General features: G+C 43.4%; 1 protein-coding gene across 3 annotated transcripts in view; it reads right to left on the bottom strand.

Annotated features, from left to right (window-relative positions):
- The window catches only part of LOC138468363 (cullin-9-like), a 1322368-nt gene that overhangs the window by 269223 nt on the left and 1028996 nt on the right, over window positions 1-24149 (bottom strand). For all 3 annotated transcript variants that reach the window (XM_069608895.1, XM_069608893.1, XM_069608894.1), the window contains one exon: window positions 1582-1739. In XM_069608895.1, the coding sequence (XP_069464996.1) occupies window positions 1582-1739 (158 nt within the window). The remainder of the gene's footprint in view (window positions 1-1581; window positions 1740-24149) is intronic.

Genomic DNA, 24149 nt, shown 5'->3' with positions numbered 1-24149 from the left:
AGGTGATACAAAATAAGTGTTAACTAACCTCAAATGACGGCATCCATGGTGCTGGAAAATGTATAACACAGGAAAGAACTACTCACCTGCTTTATTGTTCACTTTTTTAATTGAATCCTAAGTTGGGATTAATGTTACTATTAGTGCTGCTTTTTAAAGAATGCTTTAAATATATTTGTGTATATATAAATAAATATGTATACTATAACTAAGTGTGTGTTTACTTGGATACCTGTATTTAATTATTTCATTTTACAGCTCTACAGCTCACATTACCCCTCTTAAGATAAGCCTGGCTGTTCAATCACACTATCAACTTGTGTAGTACAGGCCTATATTAAAAGGTGGGTTACGTAATACCAAGAGATAAATCGTGTGTAGTCCCACACCAGTTGGACGGCACCAATTTTTACCCAACAGTGATGGGCCCAGCGCTTAGTCTTCCTGTTCTTTAGTTACTTGGGCCGAAAATATTTGCAGAACTTGCACTGTTTTTCGGAATGGTCCCTGGAGCGGCAGAGGGTTTTGCAAGTCCTTCCAAGGAAACTTCCTGTTATAGGAAGGACAACATTTAAATGGTGTGTATTCCATAGTATGGAAAGATGGCAGCTTGGCGATGGAAAAGGAAGAATAGGGAAATATGCATTCTCTAAATGAAGAAGAATTATGACCTCCCCCACTCTCCCTACTGTGAAGGACCGAATCCCGTCGGGGCCTACGTCGACGAAGGATCTATCCTTGAAAGCCATCGCCGAAGATCTTGCGGTGTACAGCGGTCGAAAGGGAAAGAAAAAGTCTAATTTTAAACTTGTATAAATAAAGGCCAGAAGAAGGAATCCTGCAACTTGCGTCTGACTATGATGGCAGAAAAAAACTATCAGAGGGACATCGACACGTGAAGGGCCAACGGTACAGGTGACGTCACACTAGGCATAGTATTACTGTCACAACCTGTCGATACCCCTTTTGGAGAACAAATAATGTAATACTCTGCGGCTACCACTAGATGTCGGCCTATGCATAGCATGTGATTTAAGCAGATCCACAAGCCTCAGAAATGTTTATTATTGAATACTGCGCTATAATATCACCTGTTAGTTTCATTTTTTAGTCTGCATCATTGTGAACCCCTGACCCCACTCACACGCACTCCTGAGCTTAACTGCTGCTCTCCGCGTTTATCTTGATTGGGTTTTGGCTAACCCTGTTCACTAGAACTAGGGTGACCTCCTACAAACGGTCTACAGGCCACATTCTAGAAATCCATCTTAGCATATGCTTCTTATCCCATTGTTTAGGAGGATGTAGTATCATGAGTAATGTGGTTTGCTCATACTTAAGCGCTCATCTTTCCAATAGAAACACTTTGTTGAACCTGCACTCCATGATAAGATCGTTAACTCAACCCCAAATGTTTGTTGACTTTGATGGGTTTTTGCTTACAAATCATACTGAATCTTGCTGCTAAATATCTACAATAGCCAATACCAACACCAATGTTCAGCTGGATATTGTTATTATTGAATGAGTTTGACAGTGCAGTCACAGACTGACTCGCAATAGGAAAATGAGTCCCCGTACCTGTAGAAGTGCTCAAAGGTATTGGCCAGCTCCAAGCCTGAGAGAAACAGCATGGGTTCAAGAAACTGCTGCAGCTGCCTCAGGGTTTCCACATTGGATGAATCCGTCCAGCTCTTCTGTATTCGTTCATCAATATAACGTGCAAACTTCTCACTAACCTGGAAAAGACGATTAAGCCAATGACTAACATTCAGGTGAGCAAAATATGCATATGCTAGTGTGAAAATAGTGCACTGCGCTGCGTGGGCAGAAGACAGCTAAATACCATTTTCGGGGGTGAAAAACAAATATTAGGGTAGCAGACCTAGTGTGGTGGTGGAGAAAATATGCATAGTATGGTCTGTCAGAAAAGGAATATAGGAAAGTTACATTAATTTGGCCTCTGCAGACCTTAGTGTCTTCCATTACTAACATGTGGGAGTCCACTTCACCAAGTGGTAGAACTGGAAACCGCTTCACAGATGGTAGATTATAAAAGTAAAATGGCTGATAGCACATGCACAACCTACAGTAAATCTACCTTGGCTAATGTTAAGATTGATTTCTAGAATGTGGCCTACTGTGCATATTTCAGGAGGACTACATATAGTGAACATGGGAAACTCAGAGGGTAGCCAAAACCAATCAAGGTAATCATGGACAGTGGTGAAGGCTATTCTCAGGAGAGTGTAAGAGGAGTCAGGGGTCCACGAGTCCATACATTGAAGCGCACAATTCAATTTAGACAGAGAAGTACAAAAATACTATATTTATTATAGGCCCAAAAACACACTATTAAATGAAATAAGCAGGTAGTAATATCACACAACTCAATTATCAAACCCATACACAGTCACCTTTAGGGTTGTAGGAATGCATACAAGAACTTACACAACTAAAAGAAGGTAAGTTGTTATGCAGTAGAATGAAACCAGTTCACAAGATGTATGCCCCAACTTTATATGCATGGGGTTTTGGGCCCAAAAGTCACAAAGCTTCTTATGAGAGAGGACTGATGTAGAAAGAGGTGAAATGTTCATGAAGACATTGAACAACGTTCCAAATCAGTAAAATTATATTCTTATCTTTTAGATACAAGCTTTTAGATCTGTCGATCAAAAATCGATGAAATGGCCAAAGTGTATTCTAACGAGTACAGGGGGAGGTGAATGTGTTGCAATTACTTACCCCCCTTACTCCTATTTTCCCAGATGACTAGGTGGGTCGACCGGGGGGGGGGGGGGTGCTTGGAGGATTGGGGGGGGGGGGGGGGGGGCTGCTGGAGGTAGGTTTTGCTGCCGCTGGTTCCAGTGAGAGTTGTCCAGCAGATGTGGGTGCAAGGTTTTTTCCAGTTGGTTCCAGGAGCAGAGTGCAATCCTTTGCGAAAGAGAAATGCAGAAGGCACAGATGCAGACCTCCTCAGGACACTTCAACATACGGGGGAAGGCGAGCTCCAGCGATAACAGCCGCCATTCCAGTCGTGGTTGAAGAAGACCTTCCTGAGCAGCATCCCATGATGCTAGGAGGCTGAAATTCAGCAAGAAGGCGACTTATCTCACAAGCTGGCGACGACCAAAGTTCTGGTGACGAACGCAGAACCACGACGATTCTACTGAGGAAGCCCACTGGAGAGTTGGTCAGTCCACTGGGTTGTCTGGGACACTTGCGACAGCTAAGGACGGCTGGATCCTCAGGAATGCACCGAGACTGATTGTTCGCACCAGTCCAATGGTTGAAGCACTGCTCAGGGACTTCTTAGATAAGGTAGTGCAGCAGGGCTTCAATGGGCCAATCACAGGAAAGGACACTGAGCCGCTTCTGTAGTCAAGCACGTATCTTCAGACGTTTGCTCTTATACACAAGATACTTGGCTTCAATGCTTATCTGATGAAATGGCTACAGGAGTCCTCTCTTTATCCTAAATCCTGGCTGGAAGCAAGTCCAAGCCCAGCCAGCAGTGGTGTCACACTGTGTGTGAGACAGACACACAGACACAGACACACACAGACACAGACACAGACACAGACACAGACACACACACACACACACTTACTTCCTGGGCAACTGCATGACCTTATATGGGATTTCCTGACCTCAGAAGTCAGGAAGAAGGTCAAAGAACAATATGGCAAAGAACAAGCGAGAATCTCATGGCATGGCCATTTTAGGGCACCTTACTGCATTTAGGAGCCAAATGTGGTAAATGCGAATTCGCACAGTCAAATACTGCAAAAATTGGAAAAAGGTAATTGCTACCACCAGCTTGTCTTTAGGCACATCTAAATGTAACCAAAACAAATCTCAAATGCAAAAGACGACAGTGATACAAAAGTATCCCCACTGCACTGCATTGTAATATGCGGTGTGCCCTGCTAAAAAGTTACCAAAATGTTACACAAGGGCAAAAAGACAAAGGGGAAACAGTTTTCCTGTACTGATAGTCTGAATGACTGATCAGTTTCCCCATGACAAAAAGAGCCAAAGGCCAGGGGAGGGAAGCTGAAGGCTTCACAAGTCAGGATAGGTTCGGAAACAAAAAGCAAAAGGTTTGGGGGTCCAAAGAATATGGAGGGAATGTTGCCTAAAGATAAATATTTCTTAGAAGATAATAATGTTTTTTAATAGTACTTAATGCCCAATTTCTCCAGCTTTCAAGTGCTGACGTAACAGCTGTTACTACTCAATGTATCCGCCTCAGAGGATGACAGGCTTAACCAGCTCTGCCAGGATTAACATTTTCAGCAAGGCTTTCCACTTTTCAGGGGTCAATGCTTAACCTTGAGCCACCCACTCATATATACATTTAAGGGGCACTTCTTAGGGAGATTTTTGAAAACTCCTTTTGTGAGGACTTAGGAAGACTTGTAATGTTAGGCAGGGCTTCCTTTAGGGTATTTCTGACTCTCACAGTGAGAGCTGGCAGAGCAGGAGAGGTTTCATGCTCAGGAGTGAAAGGGGGTGGTATTAAGGTACCCTCCCACCCAGACACACACAGACCTATACACTTAATGACAAGTATTACTCTTAATAAAACAGGACAAACTCAGCAGGCAACAAGCAGCTATAGGAATAAAACGTGTTAAGTGTTACCAATTACAGATACACACGCTCCGGGTGGCCCCAGCTCCCTATTCACATCCCAGGTATTCTTCAACATTTGCCAGCTTTCCAATCAAGGTAGACCAGCATCACCTCTATTTCACAGTGAAGTGGGTGGAGGTGTCCAGCAGACACTTGCACAGCACAAACTGTACTCAGTTCAAAGGAGCCTTTGTGAGCTCTAAGCCATGTAGGCAAAATAGCTGCTCCAATATATGGTAGAGAGCATCCAAAAATCGGATGCATCAATCATACCAACACCACCCTACTGTGCTTGTCCACATGACTACATTCTGGCAACATCTTTAAGCATTGGGTTAGTGAAAGACTATCTAGAATGCGCCACAAAATGGCTGCCATTTACCATTCCATTTTCTATCTTTGCTGCTACCCTGCTTCTGCTGTGTCCAACAGGTTCCTCAATCTCTTGGTGTGTCCGGGTGTCCTAAGCTGTTCGTCACGTCCAGCTAGGAGTCTGTCTGATCCATCCCAGAAAGAAAGATGGGAACAGACGCGTAAGCTGGACCCAATCCAGACACTATCTTCAGCCTCTACACCTGCAAACCCTGGCCCTCCATCAACAGGACCCAGTGTCCACTGTGACTCAGGGTACCCAATGTGTGGCGACTTAACTGTTTTCATACCACCCTCCCAACCACGCCACAGGAATTGTGCAGAAGTAAAGGCTATACGCCCACCACTGTTATCTGCCTGAGATCAGCAGAATTCTAGTAAAGGCATCCCCACCCCACTAGTGTGGTGGGAGTGTAACCCTAGATTTCCTACTTACCTGTTGAACACAAAGGGTTTTCATACTACATCTTTCTACCAACCTGTTGGTTATGCCACAACTTTGTAGGGGAACTTTTGAGACTTCTTACCCAACTCAGGTTCTTATCTGGAACATACTCTGTTGAGGTACCAGGAAGACTGGAAGACTTGCCCAACAGGTAAGGACTACTATATATTTATAAAAGGCATGTTTTATGTTTTACGGCATTGCTGTTTTCACTTTACTTTCTACAGTATAATTGCTTTGCTGAATTTTTTTTACTGTGTTTTAGTGTTAAGTGTAGGTAATCTCACTTTGAGATTACCAGCGGTGCACATATGACAATCATTACGCAAACGTAATCATCTTCTGTGGTTTGTACGGATCAGAATCACATGCGTTGCATAGACTGCCATCTAGTAGTTATTGCAGAGTACATCTTGTTTTACCTTTCAAATTCAAAAAGGGGCATTGACATAGGCGTTCATGTCTCACTATCCGTGTATACATGTACTAGGTTCTTTGATACCTCACTTGTCAAAGTCCTCAGATTGATTGTTTTTCTGACCTGCAATTAGTGCATGAATACATGTAGGATAGCATTGTAGTACTGTGTTTTAGCTCCCAAGAGGTGCGGATGGTGGGCACATGGGATTCCAAGGAGATACAAGCTACAGAAAGACTATTACTGGGTAAATAAGGTTTGTCTTCTGGTGCCTGTGAATCTGCTTAGATTCAGATGCTTTGCATAGACTAGCAAGCCGCACCGGATGAAGGCAGTGGGTTTGCTTAAGGAACAGTTGCAAATAAATATCTTAAAACTGCTTCCCCCATTTGTGAACCTTGAGCGGTTACACAATAGTGCTGTGTGAAGTGCGCCCAGCTCCATTTTGCTGCTTTACAAATTGCTTTTAGTGGAAAATTAGCAATGAATGCGTTGCCTTTGCACTACATGTAGTGTGTGCTTTTGGGGCAAAAGAAAAGGATTTTTTATTATAGCGTGCAAGCTAGCTGTATACACCTAATGGTCCATATGACAATTGCGGACTATAAGTCTGGATCTCCTATTCTTCATGTTGCCATTGAAACAAAGAACTGATCTTTATGTCGACTTTCTGTGGTTCTACTGAGGTAAAATATTACCACCCTATGCACATAAAGTGTATGTAGTGCCCCTTCACCCCTTTTTTGAAGGTTTTGAAAGAAGGTTAGCAGTTTGATCGATAAACGTGAAATGTTAAAATATATTTTAGAAAGAACGCGGTGTAGGTTTTTAAAACCACCTTGTGTTTGTGTATAGAGACAAATGGCTCAGACATAGATACTGTCTGTAGTTATGTTTATGTTTATTTTATTTATATAGTGCTTTACGCCAAATCGCTGTACATTATAACAATACAATAACAGTAGAAGCAGATACAAATACGAGTCAAACCATCAATACATCAACTAGAACAATTTGCCAGCAGAGATAAATGAGGGAAAAAACAATTTTCCAGCAGAGATAAATGAGGTAAAAATGGTGTAGAGTTGAATGGAGTGGGGAAGAGGAAGTGAGATAAGGTGAAGGCGAGAGAGGGGGGAGGAGGGGATAAAGAAGAGACAAGGAAGGGATAGAGAGACCTGAGGAGGAGGATAGACGGGTGGGGGGGAGGGAAGGGCGGGGGAGGGTCAGAGTATCAGGGAGGTGGGTGGAGAAAGATTTTAAGGAGAGACGAAAGGAGGAATAGGTGGGGATGGAGCGGATAGAGAGGGGAAGGTAGTTCCAGTGGAGGGGGGCAAGGAGCTGAAAGGAGCAAAAACGAGGAGGAGGCACATGGGGACGGGGGAACAAGGAGAAGGAAGTGATCTGCAGATCTGAGGGAATGGGAGGGAGTATAGAATGAGATGAGAGAGGAGAGAAGGGGGAGCAAGTTCATGGAGAGATTTAAAGATGAGACAGAGGAAGTGGAATTTGAGTTCGGAATGAAAGGAAAGCCAGCCAAGCTGTGAGAGCGAGGAGGAGATGGAGTCTTTAGGTGAGAGTGCGGATGGCAGAGTTGAAGAGGGATTTTAGGGGGGCAAGATGAGATGCAGGGAGTCCGAAAAGGAGAGAGGAGCAGAAGAAAAGACGAGAGAAGAGAAGGGAAAATATTGAAAGTTTAGTGGCGTGGAAGGTTAGAGAGGAACGTATTTTGCGGATATTGAAAAGGTGGTAGCGACATGTGCGGGAAGTGAGAGAGATATGGTGGGTGAAGGAAAGGGAGGAGTCGAAGTGAATGCCAAGGTTACGAGCATGGGCAGAGAGAGGAAGATTAGTGGGAGGAAAGTGAATAGAAGGAGAGGAAGATGGAGGATGATTAGTGTTGGAGGGAAAGAATAAGAAGACTGAAGAGACAGAATGTGGGATGACAAGAGAGCTTAAGATGGAGTTCCGGAGTGAAGGAAGAGAATGAGAGGAAAAGCTGGGTGTCATCAGCATAGAAGTGATGAGAAATGCCGAAAGAGGCAATGCTCCAGATAAGATTTGGAACTGGGAGTATTTTACTCCCTATTTTTAAAGTTGGTTGTAAAAAGATTTTTTGAGTGTAAAATGTAAGTCCAATTCCCAATGAGAGTATTTATAAGCGAGTAAAAATATGATTTAACTGAAAAATGGAAATGTTTTTGTAATACTTATTAATTTGCACATAGTTATTCATGCACATTAAAAGATGCAGGTTTACTTCTTCCAAATAAGCTGTTCAAATAGGAGTTTCTTCCTGTGGTACTACGTGCACCACTTGTCCAAACGTATCCATGGAGCAGTGAGGGTGAAAGCAGGGGTGCAAGATTCTACATGTCTTTATCCTGTTTTTTGTTGGGAGTATTTTTACTCTCAATTTTTATTTTTTGGGAGTATTTGCCATTTTCTAGTGTGTAAAAGTGGCTGATACACACCTTATCTGTAGGGCTGCAAAGAGGAGATGATAGGTGCGAGAAGCGAGGTGTAATGGGAGAAAAGAAAGGGGCCAAGGACAGAGCCTTGGGGAACACCATAGTCCAGTGGAAGCGTACAAGAGGTACGACTGCCCCATGATACGGAAAAAGAGCGGTGGGAGAGGTAAGAAGAGAGCCAGTTGAGGACGGAGCCTTTGAAACCTAAAGAAGAGAGAGTGTTGAGCAGTAAGGGGTGGTCAACAGTGTCAAAGGCTGCAGAGAGATCTAGGAGGATAAGGATCGAGGAATGCTTAGAGTAGCGAGCAGTAAGGAGGGAGTTGAGGACCTGGGTAAGGGCAGTCTCAGGGGAGTGTTTAGGACGAAAGCAAGATTGAAAGGGGGGGGAAGGAGAGAGTAGTTGGTGACGAACGCAGAGAGCTGGGAATAGACAATGCCTTCAAGTAATTTAGAGAGGAATGGAAAAAGAGAGATTGGACGGAAGTTGGACACAAGAAGAGGATTAGCAGATGGTTTCTTCAGAATAGGGATGATGGTAGCATGCTTGAAGGCAGAGGGGAAGGTAGCAGAGGAGAGACGGATATTGAAGGAGGAGGTTAGGTAAGGAATGAGGAGAGGGTAGATCTTGGGAATAAGGAGGGTAGGGAGTGGATCTGAAGGGGCAGAAGTGGGATGAGATTTGGACAGGAGAATGGAAACGTCAGATGGAGTGATAGGAGAGAAGTCAGTCATACATGTAGAAGGGGACTGGGGGAAAAGGTGGGAGTCGGTACCCAAGGAGGAGGAAGTGATGATTTGGCAAAGAGAGTATCTTAGAGGAGAAGAAGTCAGAAAAGTCAGAAGGGGATAGGGGAGATGAGGTTGAGGGGTCCTGAGTGGGTGGGGAGAGGAGGCGAGAGGGGGTTTGAAAGATACGACGAGGATGAGAGGCTTGAGAGTGTAGAAGGTTAGAGTAGTAAGATCTTTTAGCAGAGTTGAGGCTGGAGTCGTAAAGAAAGTGGTAAGAGAAGTAGGTAGTCTGGTTAGATAGAGAGGGTAATTTGAGCCCGCGACGCTCGAGGCAGCGTAGAAGACGACGCATAGATAGGAGGTGGGAGGAAAGCCATGGTTGAGAAGGTTTACGAGTAGGGCGGAAGGAAGAGAGAGGATAGAGTTGATCCAGGCTAGAAGAGATTGAGGAAGACAGAGAAGATAGGGCTTCATCTGCCGAGAGGCAAGAGAAGTCGAGGAGAGGGGGAAGAGAGGAGGAGCAAGTGTCATGAAAGAGAGAAGGACTAAAGTTGCGGAGATCTCTTCGAACGAAGGAAGAGGAGGAGGGAGATGGAGAAGGCTGAGAGGGAGTAAGGGAGAAGGAGAGTAGGGCATGGTCAGAGTTCACTGGATAGTTCACTTATCCTTCAGATAGAGGTGATGGGAATAAAGAACACAAACTTGAATGTGACCTCTTTAAGAGAAGCTTTGTGCATTGGTTCAAATATGCATACATAGCACTGTGTTGAAATCCCAACCTGGTGGCTGGTGTGCTACTGGTAGATGTGTGTGCTTTACCCTTCCATGAAAGCCTTGACAACTGGTTGTGACGCATCCAGGGAATTCATCCCCTCTGCCCACTTGGGGTGACCCTGCACTCCTATTAGAGGACAATAAGAAGAGACAGTAGAGTTACCCCCTCCAAGCCTCATATTACAATGGTACCTTTGTTGGTTACATTGGAGTTAAAAGGTCTGATAAAGGGTAAGTACTTGTAATGATGGTTGGTGTTGTTTCTGATACTGTGTGTGTACACAATCAGATGAGATTGGGCAAGCCATGGGAAGTCCCACCCCTGGCAGAGGGATAAAGAGAAAAAATACTGGCATCAGGAGAGTCATCCGTGGAGCTGGACATTCACTGAGCCTCCCTTGGGCGGTGTGGCAAGGGTGGAGGAGGCTGAGGCCGGTAACGCCCACAAGACTTTTGGAGCAGTGCGGGACTCCAGTCGGGTGAAAGCAGGCGGAGCGGAGGACAGAAGCTGTTGAGTCAGAGGAAGCCTGAAAGTGAGACATGCACTCTCGGCCCAAGTCAGAATACACTGGAGATGAAGAGGAGCTGGCCACGCCTACACTGAACTTCCCAGTCTACTCGAGAAACACATCGAGGAAGCTAAAAGGTATGCAGTGGCTCTGGGGGACAAGGTTGGCAAGACCCAACCATACCCCAAGGTAGGGTGAACAAAACAATACCCCATGCTAGGGTGAGATTCGCTGTGTCCAAATACAGTACGAGAGAAGCAGGACCCAAGGTGGGATACGGGAAACAGACTTAGGGCAAGGTTACCTAAATCGGAGTGCGTGAGGTGAGAGATGCAATACCCCAACCTAACCCTTAGCGAGGCCAGCCCTAAGACTGTTTGAGCCTGTGTGCCCTAAAGTGATCAGCTCCAAAGTTATACTTTTCAGGTAGGTGTACTAAGAGATTTGATTATGCCAGTGGTTATGCTACAAAAGTAAAACAGTAAAGCTCATAGTCTGGGTTCTCCACCATTCACATATAAAACGGACAATCAGGGTGTCTACTAGAGTCAGGCTGTCTATGGCTGGGTCTGGAAATAGGAGGGCGAGTTAGTCATAGTGTCTGTGGAAAACTGGGTGGTGTTTCTCATCATACACAGTGCTATTTCCTCAACTCTCTCTGCAGGAAACCTGTGCCTCGTGTAGGCAAGATGGAGACTCCATTTAGCAGCCTTGATTGGCCAAAGGAGAGTGTGACGTAGTTTGGCATCTTGTCTAGAATTCTAAACTGCCTTTCATTCAAGTAATTCCCAGAGTAGGTCACAGCAGTTTGAGCTCCAAAAAAACGGAGACTTTGAGTTCTATACAAAGAACCTTTCAGGTCATATTAATCAGAAACTGTATCAGAGTCAATTGAGTTAACCCGAGAAGTTTAGACCTTGCATTAGAAGTTAAGAGAAATGTAAACAGCCACAACAAGTACTTATGAAGAAGAGACAGAGAAAAGAAGACAAGCCAGCAGCAGCCTTTTGAGCGCTAAGTGAATTTATTTCTGACCAAGAAAACGGTTAAGAAAGAAACTGTTAAATGTTTTTAGGAAAAACTAATTTCTCGTTAATGACTGCCGTGCAGCGTGAACATAGAAAAGAGAATCCGTGTTGCCCCAATAGAATATTGTATCGTTTTGGATAAGTTGCTAAGGAAAACTGATGACATTGGAAGTTCATTGCACATGTTTAATTAGAACTGAGGCGTGCAAGCGGTTGCTCGGGTATTAACATTTATTAACTTAGCGCCATTCCTGTCGTCAGTATGATTACAGCGCAGCACACAGTAACGTTATCCCCCGAGTCTGCGCGAGGAAATAAATTGCACGTCGGATACTAGAGCAAAAGACCCTAGTGCGCTAGAGTGCGTGACGCTGTATGCACTCTTAATCTTCTCTAAGTGGCAAGCTTTTCTTCTTCAGAAGGACTGAGTAACAAGATGACGCGCCTCAAGGATTCCAGGCTGTGTCATTAAAATTCAGCGCAGCACTTCAGATAAGTAATCAACATTTCCTTCAAATAGCTCAAGGCAGTGCTGGTAAAGGCAAGGACAGAAGGTTAGCAGAACACAAAGTTTTAAAGTGAACTCTGAAGTTTTTTCATGAGTAAAGACCTTACATGAACATTCCATAGCAGGCTCAGGAGGTGTATATAGTTCCATTTTGGATTTATAGAAAAGGAAATACAAGGTGAATTCAAGTGTTTTACCAAAGAAAATACTTTCAAAAGAAAAAATACAGCAATCTTTCTTTATTTCTTCAAGTTCTTATCAGCAATAAGGCATAGGCAGCAGGTACTGGAAGGGGGTTTAAAGGGAATTCATTATATAGTTTGTAGGAAAGATAGAATAAGGTTTAATGCTATTCTGTGTTAATTTTTAGGTCACCCAAACTACAGCTCGTTCTAAGGAGGTTCCAGGAGATGAGGGCAATTGAGGAGACCTGTGTTTTTGTTATTTTATGCACTTCCCCCTCGAGTTTGTCAGCTCGGCAATTGTAACCTAAAGATGGTCTGGCATGCTGGCTTGGGGGGTCTGGTTGGCTATCGTCACTCCTACAAGGAATGAAGAGCTGGGACCCGACACTCACGCAAACCTAGATGCTAGGAAGGGATGCTTGCCTGGGCATCCACCAGCCATAGTCACGAACAAGTGATTCAGGAACAGGACTTTACACCTATGGCGAGCAGGGGGGAAAAGGAACAGGGATGTTAACTTAACCTGTGAATTCGAGAGGCTGCACCTAAGGTTCTGGAATCTTATGTGCATGGTCCAGTCGAGTAAGGCTCAGGGATCGCAGTACTTAGTTTTATCAGTCACAGTGCTTGGGTATCGGCTCCAGCAACCTTCTAGCTGAACACCAAAATGAAGAAAAGATGAAAACTTCTGCGCAGCAGGTGACTTTAGGACACCTCTAGGATGCAAAGAATACCGATTGCAATGGCAGTCACCACGATCAGGTGTTGATAGGTGATATAACAGGGACTAACAAAGGAGTGGGTCCTGCATGCCCGCTGATGCAAGGAGGCTGTAAATGAAGGAGCAGGCGTCTTGTAGTATATGTTGAAGATCTTCTAGGTTCCAAGGATGTACTTAGAATGGCAACTGCTGCAGCGACCTACTCTAGGATAGAGCTGGACAGTCCACCCGTTGGCCATGGACACATCTGAAGGCTCCAATGGCATAGATCCGAGAGCAGGGGTTGAGACTGGTTGTTCCCACATGTTCAGGGGTCAAACACTGACAAGGGTATTTTTGAAATCATGCTAAGGAGCAGGGCTTAACTGGAGTTGTTGCTGGCCAGCTGCAGGAGTCATTAGTAGGCTGCACTTCTACGTCAGGGTCTTGGCTCCGACAATGAGCTGAAGAATGGCTGCAGGATTCCTCTTTTTATCCAAGATCTGGACTGAAAGCTTGCCCAGGTCCACTAATGGTAAGGATCTCTGCACCATTCAAACTGGCAGCGGCTATCACAAGTCCACTCTGCAACTGGGCCACTCACCGTTCTCGGTCCTTGGCCCAGCCACTCTCCCCTGCACTGCCTCCCGGCAACCCCTGCACTGCGGGACTGTGTCTGTATCCCTACAGCCCCCCTTCCCATCACTTGTCTGCACTTACCTCGCACTTGCCACCAGCTGGCCCTTGTTATTTATCCTGTATGCTAATAACCCTGTACTGCACTTTCCCCTCTCCCTTTCCCCCATGCACTTTTCCCTTCCCCTCTACCCTTGCACTTGCTCGATCTGAATGACACCTGGCCTAGTAGGATCGTTGTCTGTCTCCCCTTGTTCCCCCCCCCCGCCTCGTCGCGCCTTGAAACACTTGTGTATAGGCGCGTTACAAATGCCATATCATATCATAGAGGAAAAAGGGAATTCTACCTAACCCTCATTGACTCTTACTCCAACCTTCCTCGTCGGCTTCCGGGCACCCTAAACTCATTCTTAAGTCTATGACTATCAACTCTACGTTCACAGCTAATGACCTACATGAATACTGCAAACATTTCCAAAGTTAGAGACTCTCTCCTGACCTTACTCACATTTCTTTCTCCTACATTTTACACTCAGCCTACTCTACCATCATCCTCTGCCTATATCTCCCATTTTAGTCAACCTAATACTGACAAAGTGCCCTCTCTATTAATGAAGGCTGACCACTCTTGCTCCTCATCTAGTCAAGCATATTGCCCCTTTAGTGGCCTCTCACCTAGCTAAACTCTTCAACCTGTCCTTCGACCCTGCTTGCTTTTCCTCTGTTTTCAAAATCGCCACGGACCCTCTCCTAATAAAGCAAGGGGCTGACCCAAAACTATCACCCAACATTCGCACTGTGTCTATCCTTCAGGAATACTCTAGAGTGCTCGAAAGAGTTGTGATCAACCATCTTATCAACATCTTAAACATCCACAACCTTTGAGGCTCCCTACAAGCAGGTTTCCTCTCCCTTCACAACACTAAACCTGCTCTCATGAATCTGTCCACCTTCATCGCTTCTCCTAAGCACGCCAACCTATCCTCTATCCTAATTCTCTTTGACTTTTCTGCTGCCTTTGACACTGTCGATCACTCAGATCTCCTTAATGCTCTTCTTGGAATTCGTGATCGAGCCCTTTCCTGGATTGAATTCTGCATTGCACCTCAGCAATTCTGTCTCCTGGAGCAACATGTCTCAACTCACTCCTCTAACTGTTGCTGTTCCACAAGGGTCTGTCTTGGGTTTGCTCCTCTTTACACTCTACACCTCTGCTCTTGGGACACTAATCTCCTCCTTTGGGTTCTCGTACCCCACATTTTCTTACCTTTCCTGAACTCTGCTCTGATCTCTATCAAGATTTCAAACTGTTTCTCTGCCATTAAATATTATATGGATTTGCACTCTCTGATGTTAAACTCTAACAAAACAGAGGTGCACTTCTTTCCTGCGAAAGGCTCTCTTTCATATCTCTTCCTCTGCCTATTCAGTTCCTACCCGACACTCTCCCTCTTCTTCAGCTAGAAACCTCAGCATCATCTATGACCCTTCACACACCACCTCTACTTTCATCTCCAAAACTAGAACAGCAGTTCGCCTCAACCTCCTAAATATTAGGAAAATCAGGCACCCCCTTCCTTTCAACACCGCTAAGCATCTCTTAACCACTCTTGTCTTCTCCAAACAGGACTGCTGTGCCAGCATACTTTAAGTATTCTGTCCTCTCAACAAGATAATTAACTTTGCTCAGAGGACTTTCTTTAAAGTCACCAGGCTGGACGGTTGACGATGCAAAAAAGGGCCAGAGTTAAATTTCTTCTCCTGATTAACAAATCTATCCTCCTCTATCCAACTCTGCAAGCCTTCTCATAATCTCTGCTCTGACTCCTCAACTACCCTTGTGGCTCCTCACCCTTCCTGTGCTACCACTCCTTCTCTATTCCTGCTCCACTTGCAATTCTCTTCCCCAGGACATCCGAGAAACAGTCCACATGGATTTGTTCAAAACCAAACTAAAAGCTTACCTCCTCGCCGCTGAGTTACCCTCTTAGCCTAGCTCGCATCTGCCTGCTAGCTAAATTGTTCCCCTCTTTTCTAACCTGCCTCTCCCATTCACTTCCTCTGCCTCCACTGTAGCAACTTAACCATCAGGGTCACATCCAGAGCACAGCTGGCGCTACCGCCTACCTGCACTTAAAAATGTTCGATGTTCATTGTCCTTAATTTATGTAGGTCTACTTATGTATGGTCCTCTGTGGCTGTTCTATTTACTCCCTGGTCAGAATGACCCTCAAACTCACCCCATTGTAAGAAGCTTGCTGCTTCCAGTCAAATCTGATTTCTTATCTATTTTATGTTCTTTTGTGATCAAAATAACATTGTTTCTGTTGTGTGGTTGTGTGTGTTTTATTTTTTTTAAATTTTTTTTTATTTTTTTTAATTTTTTCTCTTGTTTTCCTCTGATTTTTGGCTAGTTATTTCAAATTAGGTTTGTTGCGATTAGTAGAGATAATTGATAGGTTTTTCTTATTTATTCTGTACTATTTGTATCAACTTGTATAATGCTTTTTTCGTTTTATTTGTCGTTTTCTTGTTATCATAATTGTTGTTTTGGAATGATATGTATTTCTTTTGATAAATCTTCCTGGCTCACACACAAACAGTCTCTTTGCCTGGAAAAGCGCCTTCCATATATGGTCATTGCAGACCTGAGAGGGCAGGAAGAGGGTAAAAGAACAATATGGCCAAAGACTAGCAAAAACCTTGTGGCACTGCCATTTTGGGGTGCTAGCTACTTTTAGTAGGCCTTTGCGGTAAATATGAAAGTGCACGAGTAAAATGTATACACCATGGTAGAAAAATATCTGCCTTCCACCAGCTCATCCTAGGCAACCTGTTAAAGTAACCAAAAAAACATTATGCAACAATTTATAAGGATACAAAGTATCCTAACTGCACTTCACTGTAAGGTGATGTGTGCCGTTAAGATGGATTTTGGGTGGCCCCCCTATTTATGGTTAACAGGGAAGCCACCGAGAGGTTAGCCAAAACGTTATCAAGGTAGGTGAGTGAGCAGTAAAGCTGAGTCTCACGAAAAGTGAGAGTGGTCTAGGGCTACTATGAATCCACACAGAACTCCAATAACACAAGATAGCCAGTGAGTATATAAAAATACAGTTATTTATTAGGCATTTAGGAACACACTACGCATATAAAAATCACACTTATGTAATATAAATCACATTCACCACTTGGGAGAATAAAGATGCATAGGAATTTAAATACCAGTTTTCAACAGTTGAGTATTCAACAGTCGAGTACTGAAATGCAGGAAAAAACGTAAGAAATTGACAGAATACTTATAGACCCAGTTCCCGCTATCTTACAAAGTCCAGCTCTAAGATGCATTGGGCCTTGTGGCCAAATGTCAAATTCCAAAACATGAATTCTCCAGGGAAGGTTTTTCATAACCGATGCAGTGGGTTGTGATAGTGCTTAGAAAGTTCCTTAAAGTAAAATGTGTATTTACCTCAAATGAGGCAAGTACCCCACTTTATCTTATTCCTAAGTCTTAGACTAGGATCCGTGGCCCAGGTCCGACTTCCAAAGGCCAGACTTTCAGAATCAACCCAAATAGACATCTATGGAAATTGCCAACTTTTCTTCTCATTTCACCTTTTAGTGAGATGGGGTGGGGGAGGGATAATTTGGCTCTTATTAACTGTGTTTCTCAAACGTTGTGATTACTTGCATGATGTGTCCAAGACGGTCTGGGGAATAGTGCACTGAAAAATGTTATTGTGCCGAGCGTTCAGGCATGTGGTTTTATGCAATCTGTGATAGATCGTAAAAACATTTCCTATGCACCTTACCTTAGTTTTCCTCACTTTTACACATGCAAAATCAACAAGCAGGGCACGGCCATCTCGTGCTAATCTTATCCGTTGCCGCCTCGCCCTAAGTTCGATTGCCCTCGCGGCACTAAATCATATCACCTGCCCCTGAAGCTGACATCACTAAATGCATACGGCCCATTTCACAACGCGAATGCACATCTCGTGTCAAAGTTCTCTGTGCCCCTGCTAATGATGTGTCTCCATGGAAATGGCAGGACGCCACTTTCCTCAATAAGTTATTATTATTAAGTATAAACAGACCGCACCTCATCAAACATCAGAGTTGCTTTTTCAATCGTTTCAATGTTTTTTTTTTGTATAGCCTGTGACTCGTTTCTGCTGTGTTCAGTTACCTTCGTTGCTCGGAGCCCGTGCAAATAGATACTTGTACTAGCATTACTATTGATTTTAATTTTGTCGTATAATGGCAACAATACACCCCTACCAGTACGAGTATTCCGAGGCAGAATCAGTTGATGGAGAAAGATGCAGAAACAATGGGGCATCGGACGACAGTTGGGAAGACTAATCACTAGATCCTGAGCCAGAGCCTAGTCGCATGGAAGACATTTCCACCTGGTGTACCTGCATTTCGGTGCAAGGTCATGGCAACCGAGGAGGAGAACTGCTGCTGCCGAGAAAACTCTGGATGCTTGGCCTACATATCGTAAGACCCACCACCGCTATGAGTTACCGAGCTGGATGACTTCAGGGTAGCCTGCCTCACAAGGTCCGTGTTCAGGATTACGATGGTGCTAATGCACGAATTTCACGCAACAGTTCGCCCTCGCAATCCAAGTAACGAGTAAGTGTACTCTAGATGTGATGTCACTTTGACCACTGAGACCACTAACATTTCTTGTTTGTCTCCTAGATTGTCATAACTTTGATCTGTCACTGCCAAATGAATGTAGTCTGGCAATACAAAACATCTCTCGCGCTTTGGGGAAATAATAGTGGTCATCTTATGTGTCTTTCAATTTCAACTAAGAAACAATATTTCACGGTGCCCCAAACGCTATGGATTGTATGGGTGTTCACTTTTGTAATGTGTCTATACTTTAAAGCCCAAGTTGATTGATCCATGAAGTAACATTTGTACGTGCAACTATGCCATAGGATACAGAATGTATTTTCAACTAAGGTTTGTACACTTATCAGGTTCACTTAAATACAGTATGTATGTTTCTCTTCCAAAGGTGGTACAGGCTGGTGGCCCATCGTTCGTTTACATGGTGGCTTCATGAGAGGCTTGGATATTGCGTCCGACAAGTAATACCCGCCTGTGTCGTTGGAGCCATTCGCGCCAAATTCGCCAGTGACAGCACGGGGGATTTTCCCATACTGTGCTGCAACCCGAAGTATACAATGTGTAGTACATTTGTGCCATCAACATCAGCAACAAAATAAAATACAAATGATCTTTTATGAATAGTTGTTTCAATTTTTCAGTGAATCAAGGACATGCTCACTTGTTTGAGTGACATGCAACAATATTTGGTGCCCTTTTACACTCAACTCCTCTTCAACAATCCATCCCCCCTCCATTATAAACGGCCAACGTGCCAAACCCAGTGTCTCTGCGCTCCCGTGAAGCAGACTGCGCCCCTGCAATCCACATAAGTGTGTCTCCCTTCAGCAGTGTTCCAGCCCTTTTCTGCACACCTCTTGCCCATCCATCCCCGCCCGCCAATATCAATGGCAGTCCACACCTGTGGATGTGCGCTGCCAAGGAGGCTGGCGGAGTGGGAACGGCCAATGTGTCAAGCACCATGTACACTTCAAAGGTATCTTCCGCACAGGGGCCATTGTTCACATGGCCTAACCAGACTCAGTGTCTCTTGGCTCCCCTGAAGCAGACTGCTCCAGAAACATGTCACACATTCACATACACACCCATTTTTCTAATCCTTTATAAACCCCTTGATATTTATCCCGCGAACATCTCTGAGCACTGCAAGTCAACTCTTGATTGTGCTGCCTGTTCTACTACTAACTCCCCTGCTAGGTGAATTTAATTGTTAGTCAAGGTAAGGGCAGGTCACCTATGAACATGTTTTATTGGTTAAACACATTTCAACCTTTAACATATCAAAAATCTAGAAAATCAACAGAGCCATCATCCAATTTCAAAAGTGGAAATTTGACCCTTCCCTCCCCCTACACAATACATTATCCTTTCCACTTTGGACTGGGTGCCGGGCTTAAATCATTCAACACAAATACTACACATTTCACGGCATCAATTGTGCGTCCAATTTTGTCCACTGTCATTAGCCTTTCCCAAAGCTCTTCAATCATACTCTGGTCACAATATTGCACGTAATCACCCATGACCCTTCTCCTAACTTCCCTTAAAGCGGGGCAGACTAGCAGCATGTGACTAATAGTTTACACCGAGTCGTGCTCCTTACAATGTCTGCAGAAAGCATCCCCTTGCAGTATCGGTTTTCTTTTCATCTGCACCTCTTTAGATGGTAAAATATTCATCCTACATCGCAACAGTAAATCCCTATAGTACGGCGATGGGAATTTTTGGAAAGAAGATGGTAATTCATTTAGGGACTTTCGTTCCCATATGATGTTTACACAAAGTTTACTTTCTCATTTCAGGTCTAGGGTTTCACACTAGTCTTTCTCTTAAAGTCTTTGCTTGACTGTCAGGATTTGTTTTTAACACCGTCAGATCGATATTATGAGACTTCAGATAGTATTCACATCTAGTTTTCCACTCAGTGAGGTTTTTATCAAGTTGCAGTCCAGATTCCCCCAGGATCTCAAAATGGGTGGGGGGGGACTCTAGAATACATTTCCGGAACAGGGAAATTATTTTCCACATGACTATTGAAGACATGGATTGAAGCCTTAATTCACATCTGATTAGATATGCTGGGTGGCAAGTTGGCAGCTTCAAAAATGTTTTCCAGAAGAAGGCTTCAAAGACTTCCCATGTTTTTCAGGAAAGGTTCTGAAAGTACTCTGCCCCATAAGTTATCACTGCTTGCACCTTTTGTTTATAAAAAGTGATTATGGGTATCATGGAGAATGTTCCATATTGTCGGTGTAAGACCCTCCCTTGACATGTTAACTTTAGGAGTTTCTCCTTGATTAGTTGGTAATGACCCAACTTATTGACATCTTTATTGATCTTTACTCCTAGATAAAGGAGTGAATCAACCACTGCCAGACTTTGATTTTCAATCTTACAGTTGAAGGTCGCCTTTTTCCCTTGGGCCCCATGTGCTGATTTCATTACTAATACCATTTATTTCTGTATGTTCATTTTCATGCCATTCAGATCCAAGTAGCTTTTAAACACGATCATTCTTCTCTGAAGACCTATAGTGGTCTGGTCGACAAAGTCTAGGTCATAGATAATCCATGGTATAAAGGCTAATCCAATCCTGGGGGGAAAGGCTCTAACATTCCTTTGGGATTTGGTCAGGTCTGCTAGGTAGAGGGCAAACAGAAATGGAGCAAGGACACATCCCTGTTTTATTCCCCTAAACGTAGAGATCTTTCTTGTTATGGATCCATCCCTTGTCCGCTGTACAGTGTTTGAATACAGCGCTTGTATGGCTTCTAGTAGATATTTACGCCGGTTACATTTCTTAAGTTTCTCCCATAGCAATTCCCGACTAATCCCATCAAATGCTTTTTCGAGGTCTATAAAACCTAAGGTAAATGTTGCCTTTGGTTTCTAAGGATTTCTGTTTTAGGAGGTTCAAAATAAACAGATTTAAAGAAGCGCCTACACCACTTACAAAAGCCGGTTGGCGCTTCTCCAGGATGCCGGCCGTCTTTGCCCATGCTTTAAGATCTCTTAAGAGCAGTGATGCAAAAAGCTTCCCAATAGAATCCAAAAGAGCAATTGGCCTATAATCTCCGGGCTCCACACGGGCTCCTTTCTTATATAAAGGCACAGTTATCACTTATTTCCAAGATCGAGGTATGGATCTGGTTTCCTTTACCTCTTTAAAGAGGAGATATATTATTTCAGTCCACTCATTATTATTCTGTTTAAGCATGTAATTCGTGACATCATCCGGGCCTGCAGCTCTTGATGAACTGAGCTTTTTTATCATTGTTGATATATCATCTCGGTCAAAGCCCATTCTTTGGACACAGGAAACCCAAATTCCTCCGAGTCACTATAGTCCTTGGTCTTTTTAAAGAGGGCTGTGTAGTGATTAACCCAGCGCTACTCAGAGACTTGGTTTGTAATAAGGGCTGTTTGAAAGTCGTCACCCTTATTAATAATTTCCCACAAACTCCTGGAATTATTTGCCCGAATGGCTGCTAGCCATTTTTCGGCATCCTCTTGTAGTTGTTTCTCACGTGTTGATCTAGCCCAGTCCTTATAGGATAGTTTGCATTTCCTTATACACTCCATGTGGTCTATGTTCACTGCTTTTGTTATTCAGAGGAGGTCCCTTCTATATCTTTTCCTTCTTACGACCAGATCCTTAGCACAGGCATGTTTGCTTGATATCATAACTCTCTGCCTTTGGTCGCTTTGGATTTCAAATTCTTTCAATAGCCATGTGTATTCCACCGTCTCCGGATTCTTTGAGACTATAGGTGTACTTCACTATATTCATTTCTTTCTGATCCCAAAATGTCTATCTATTTCGACCAAATGTACCCAGTAGTGTAAAGTTCATTCATCTCAATGACTTTACCATTGTCTAATGTTTCAAGTGTTCTGATATCGATAAATAGCAAATTTCATCATTATCAATTTTAATAGAATCGCATCTTTCTCGGGCCATGTCTATGAGCATGTTTCCTTTTGATGCATGAAAGTACAAAGGACGAGTAACACGTTACGATTTGCATCATAGCAATCACTTCTGTATGTATGTCAATTCTGTATGTATGTAGTATTAGACTACGCTACACAGGTTTTGCTTCTTTGACCAAAACAAACATTGCATAGAAGACTGTGATATAATTCCATCAATCTCATGCATTCAGTAAATAAAAAAATAGTAATTATTTATACTTTTTTTATACATATTTTATCGATTTTTTCAAGAATGCCTGCTTGTATGGTTTTGGGTTGCCATTCTAGGAGCCATGACAAACGTCAGGGCACAATCCTGCACACATTCCCGAAGAATATTGATTTAATAAGAAAATAGGTTCGACATTGTGGTTTTGCGGTGGACGAGATTGAAAGTAGAGCCCAGGTTCCGCATCTGCAGCCTGCACTTTGCCCAGGATATGTACGACCAATCAACGAACACAAAAAAGGGTCGACCAAGAATGTTTCGTAAATGGCTTGCAAATGCAATTCCAACTCTATTGATGCACATGCTGCCTCTGGTGAGTGCCGGAAGATTAATTAGCTGCAGGCGGTGGGGTACTGAACAGGTAAATCCATGAACGGATTGGTGCTTTCGCAGTAAATGTGTCTTACTAAAGTTTGCATATTTATCAGATTGCATTACATTTCATCTATAGCACATTTTATTACACATCTGTCCCTGGTTTACGGGGACTCAAATGAAGTAACTATGACCGTGGAAAATAATGCCATAGTGCCCTTCACAAGAAGCATAATGTTTTCATAATCGGTTGCTTGACATGTCAATTCTTTTAGGAAACCATACTGACGAAATCACTGACACGGCCAGTATACCAATGGTGAGCCCTACAGACTTGCAGAAGTTTATATTCGACAGTTTAATTTGCCAGCATATCTAATGCAAATCTAATTTTCCCTTTTACCACTTCATGACAATGCACTGAAAATGAAGGAGCAAGATTGTGCATCCATTTCTTTTCACGAGTCAACAACAACTGCAAGCGCCTATCAGGTAATTTTATTTCACTTTTCAATCAGGAGAATGTAATATGATTGGAATTTCAAATATTAGGAAATCGTTCATGTAGCCTGTCGTTTACACTAGGAGTAATATTTTGGTTTCTATCTATATGTACCGTTGTCTGCATCCCATTGTCTGTTCCGTTTCGCTGTTTTCATTAATACTAAAACAGGTATTGTGTTGCAGGGGAATGCGAGCACTTCGACTACAATTACATCATCCTTTGCAGCTGGTCCAGAGTATGAGGTATGCATACTTGCAGCTCCCTTGAATGAAATAAAGTCAATAGTACATAGGATACTATTAGACAGTGACATTCATATAAACGTGCAGTGTTTCAAACTTTACGATTTCAGTTCTAACGTTACACTTCCTACCTAATGCAGAATACATTGCAAAATGTTTCAGGCCAACATCATTTGCACAGTGATCTCTGATCAAGTACACTTGCCATCAATCTTGTGAAATTCGAAATGTATATTTTCACTAAATGACGTACACTGTTTGCGAGGGTATGTGTGTAAGCAATTTGTGCGATGAAAGATTTTAATTTCCAATACGATTGACTTTTCTTTATTTTAATGAATATTCTGTTCAAGGAATGTGCACAAGGTGTGGAATTAGAAGAGGAGGCACATGGATCAGAGGTGGTGGATCAGCTTGCTGGTGAGGTCATTACAGAGAAGACCACAGTTTCACAGAAAATCAAGGGTAACAAAAATGTCGGTTACTGGAAGTGTTTTGGGCTGGTGTTTTCTTCATAACATGTTTTGGTATTTAAAGTGCTATCTACTGTATGTGCGTTATACATTGAACATGTTTTTACAACCCATCTCTTAGAGGCCCAGAAGGAAAAGAAGTATAAAGACACAGACAACAAATGAAACCAAAGATGTTGCTTGCCAAACAGATTTCACCATGGATCAACTACTATTTGGGGCGCAGCGTGGTCCTGTCAATAAGCAGACTCGTGATGCTTATGCCCAATGGCCTGAAACTGAATGCAATGTGACCGGGAAGCCAGTAAAGTGTTCTTGGACCACTGCTACAATGTGAGAAGTCGACA

The sequence above is a fragment of the Ambystoma mexicanum genome, chromosome 4q (genome assembly GCF_040938575.1).
Source record: "Ambystoma mexicanum isolate Mex_15411 chromosome 4q, UKY_AmexF1_1, whole genome shotgun sequence".
Lineage (NCBI taxonomy): Eukaryota > Metazoa > Chordata > Amphibia > Caudata > Ambystomatidae > Ambystoma > Ambystoma mexicanum.
The sequence above is the reverse complement of the archived record's forward strand: the minus strand, read 5'-3'. Positions and strand labels throughout refer to the sequence as shown.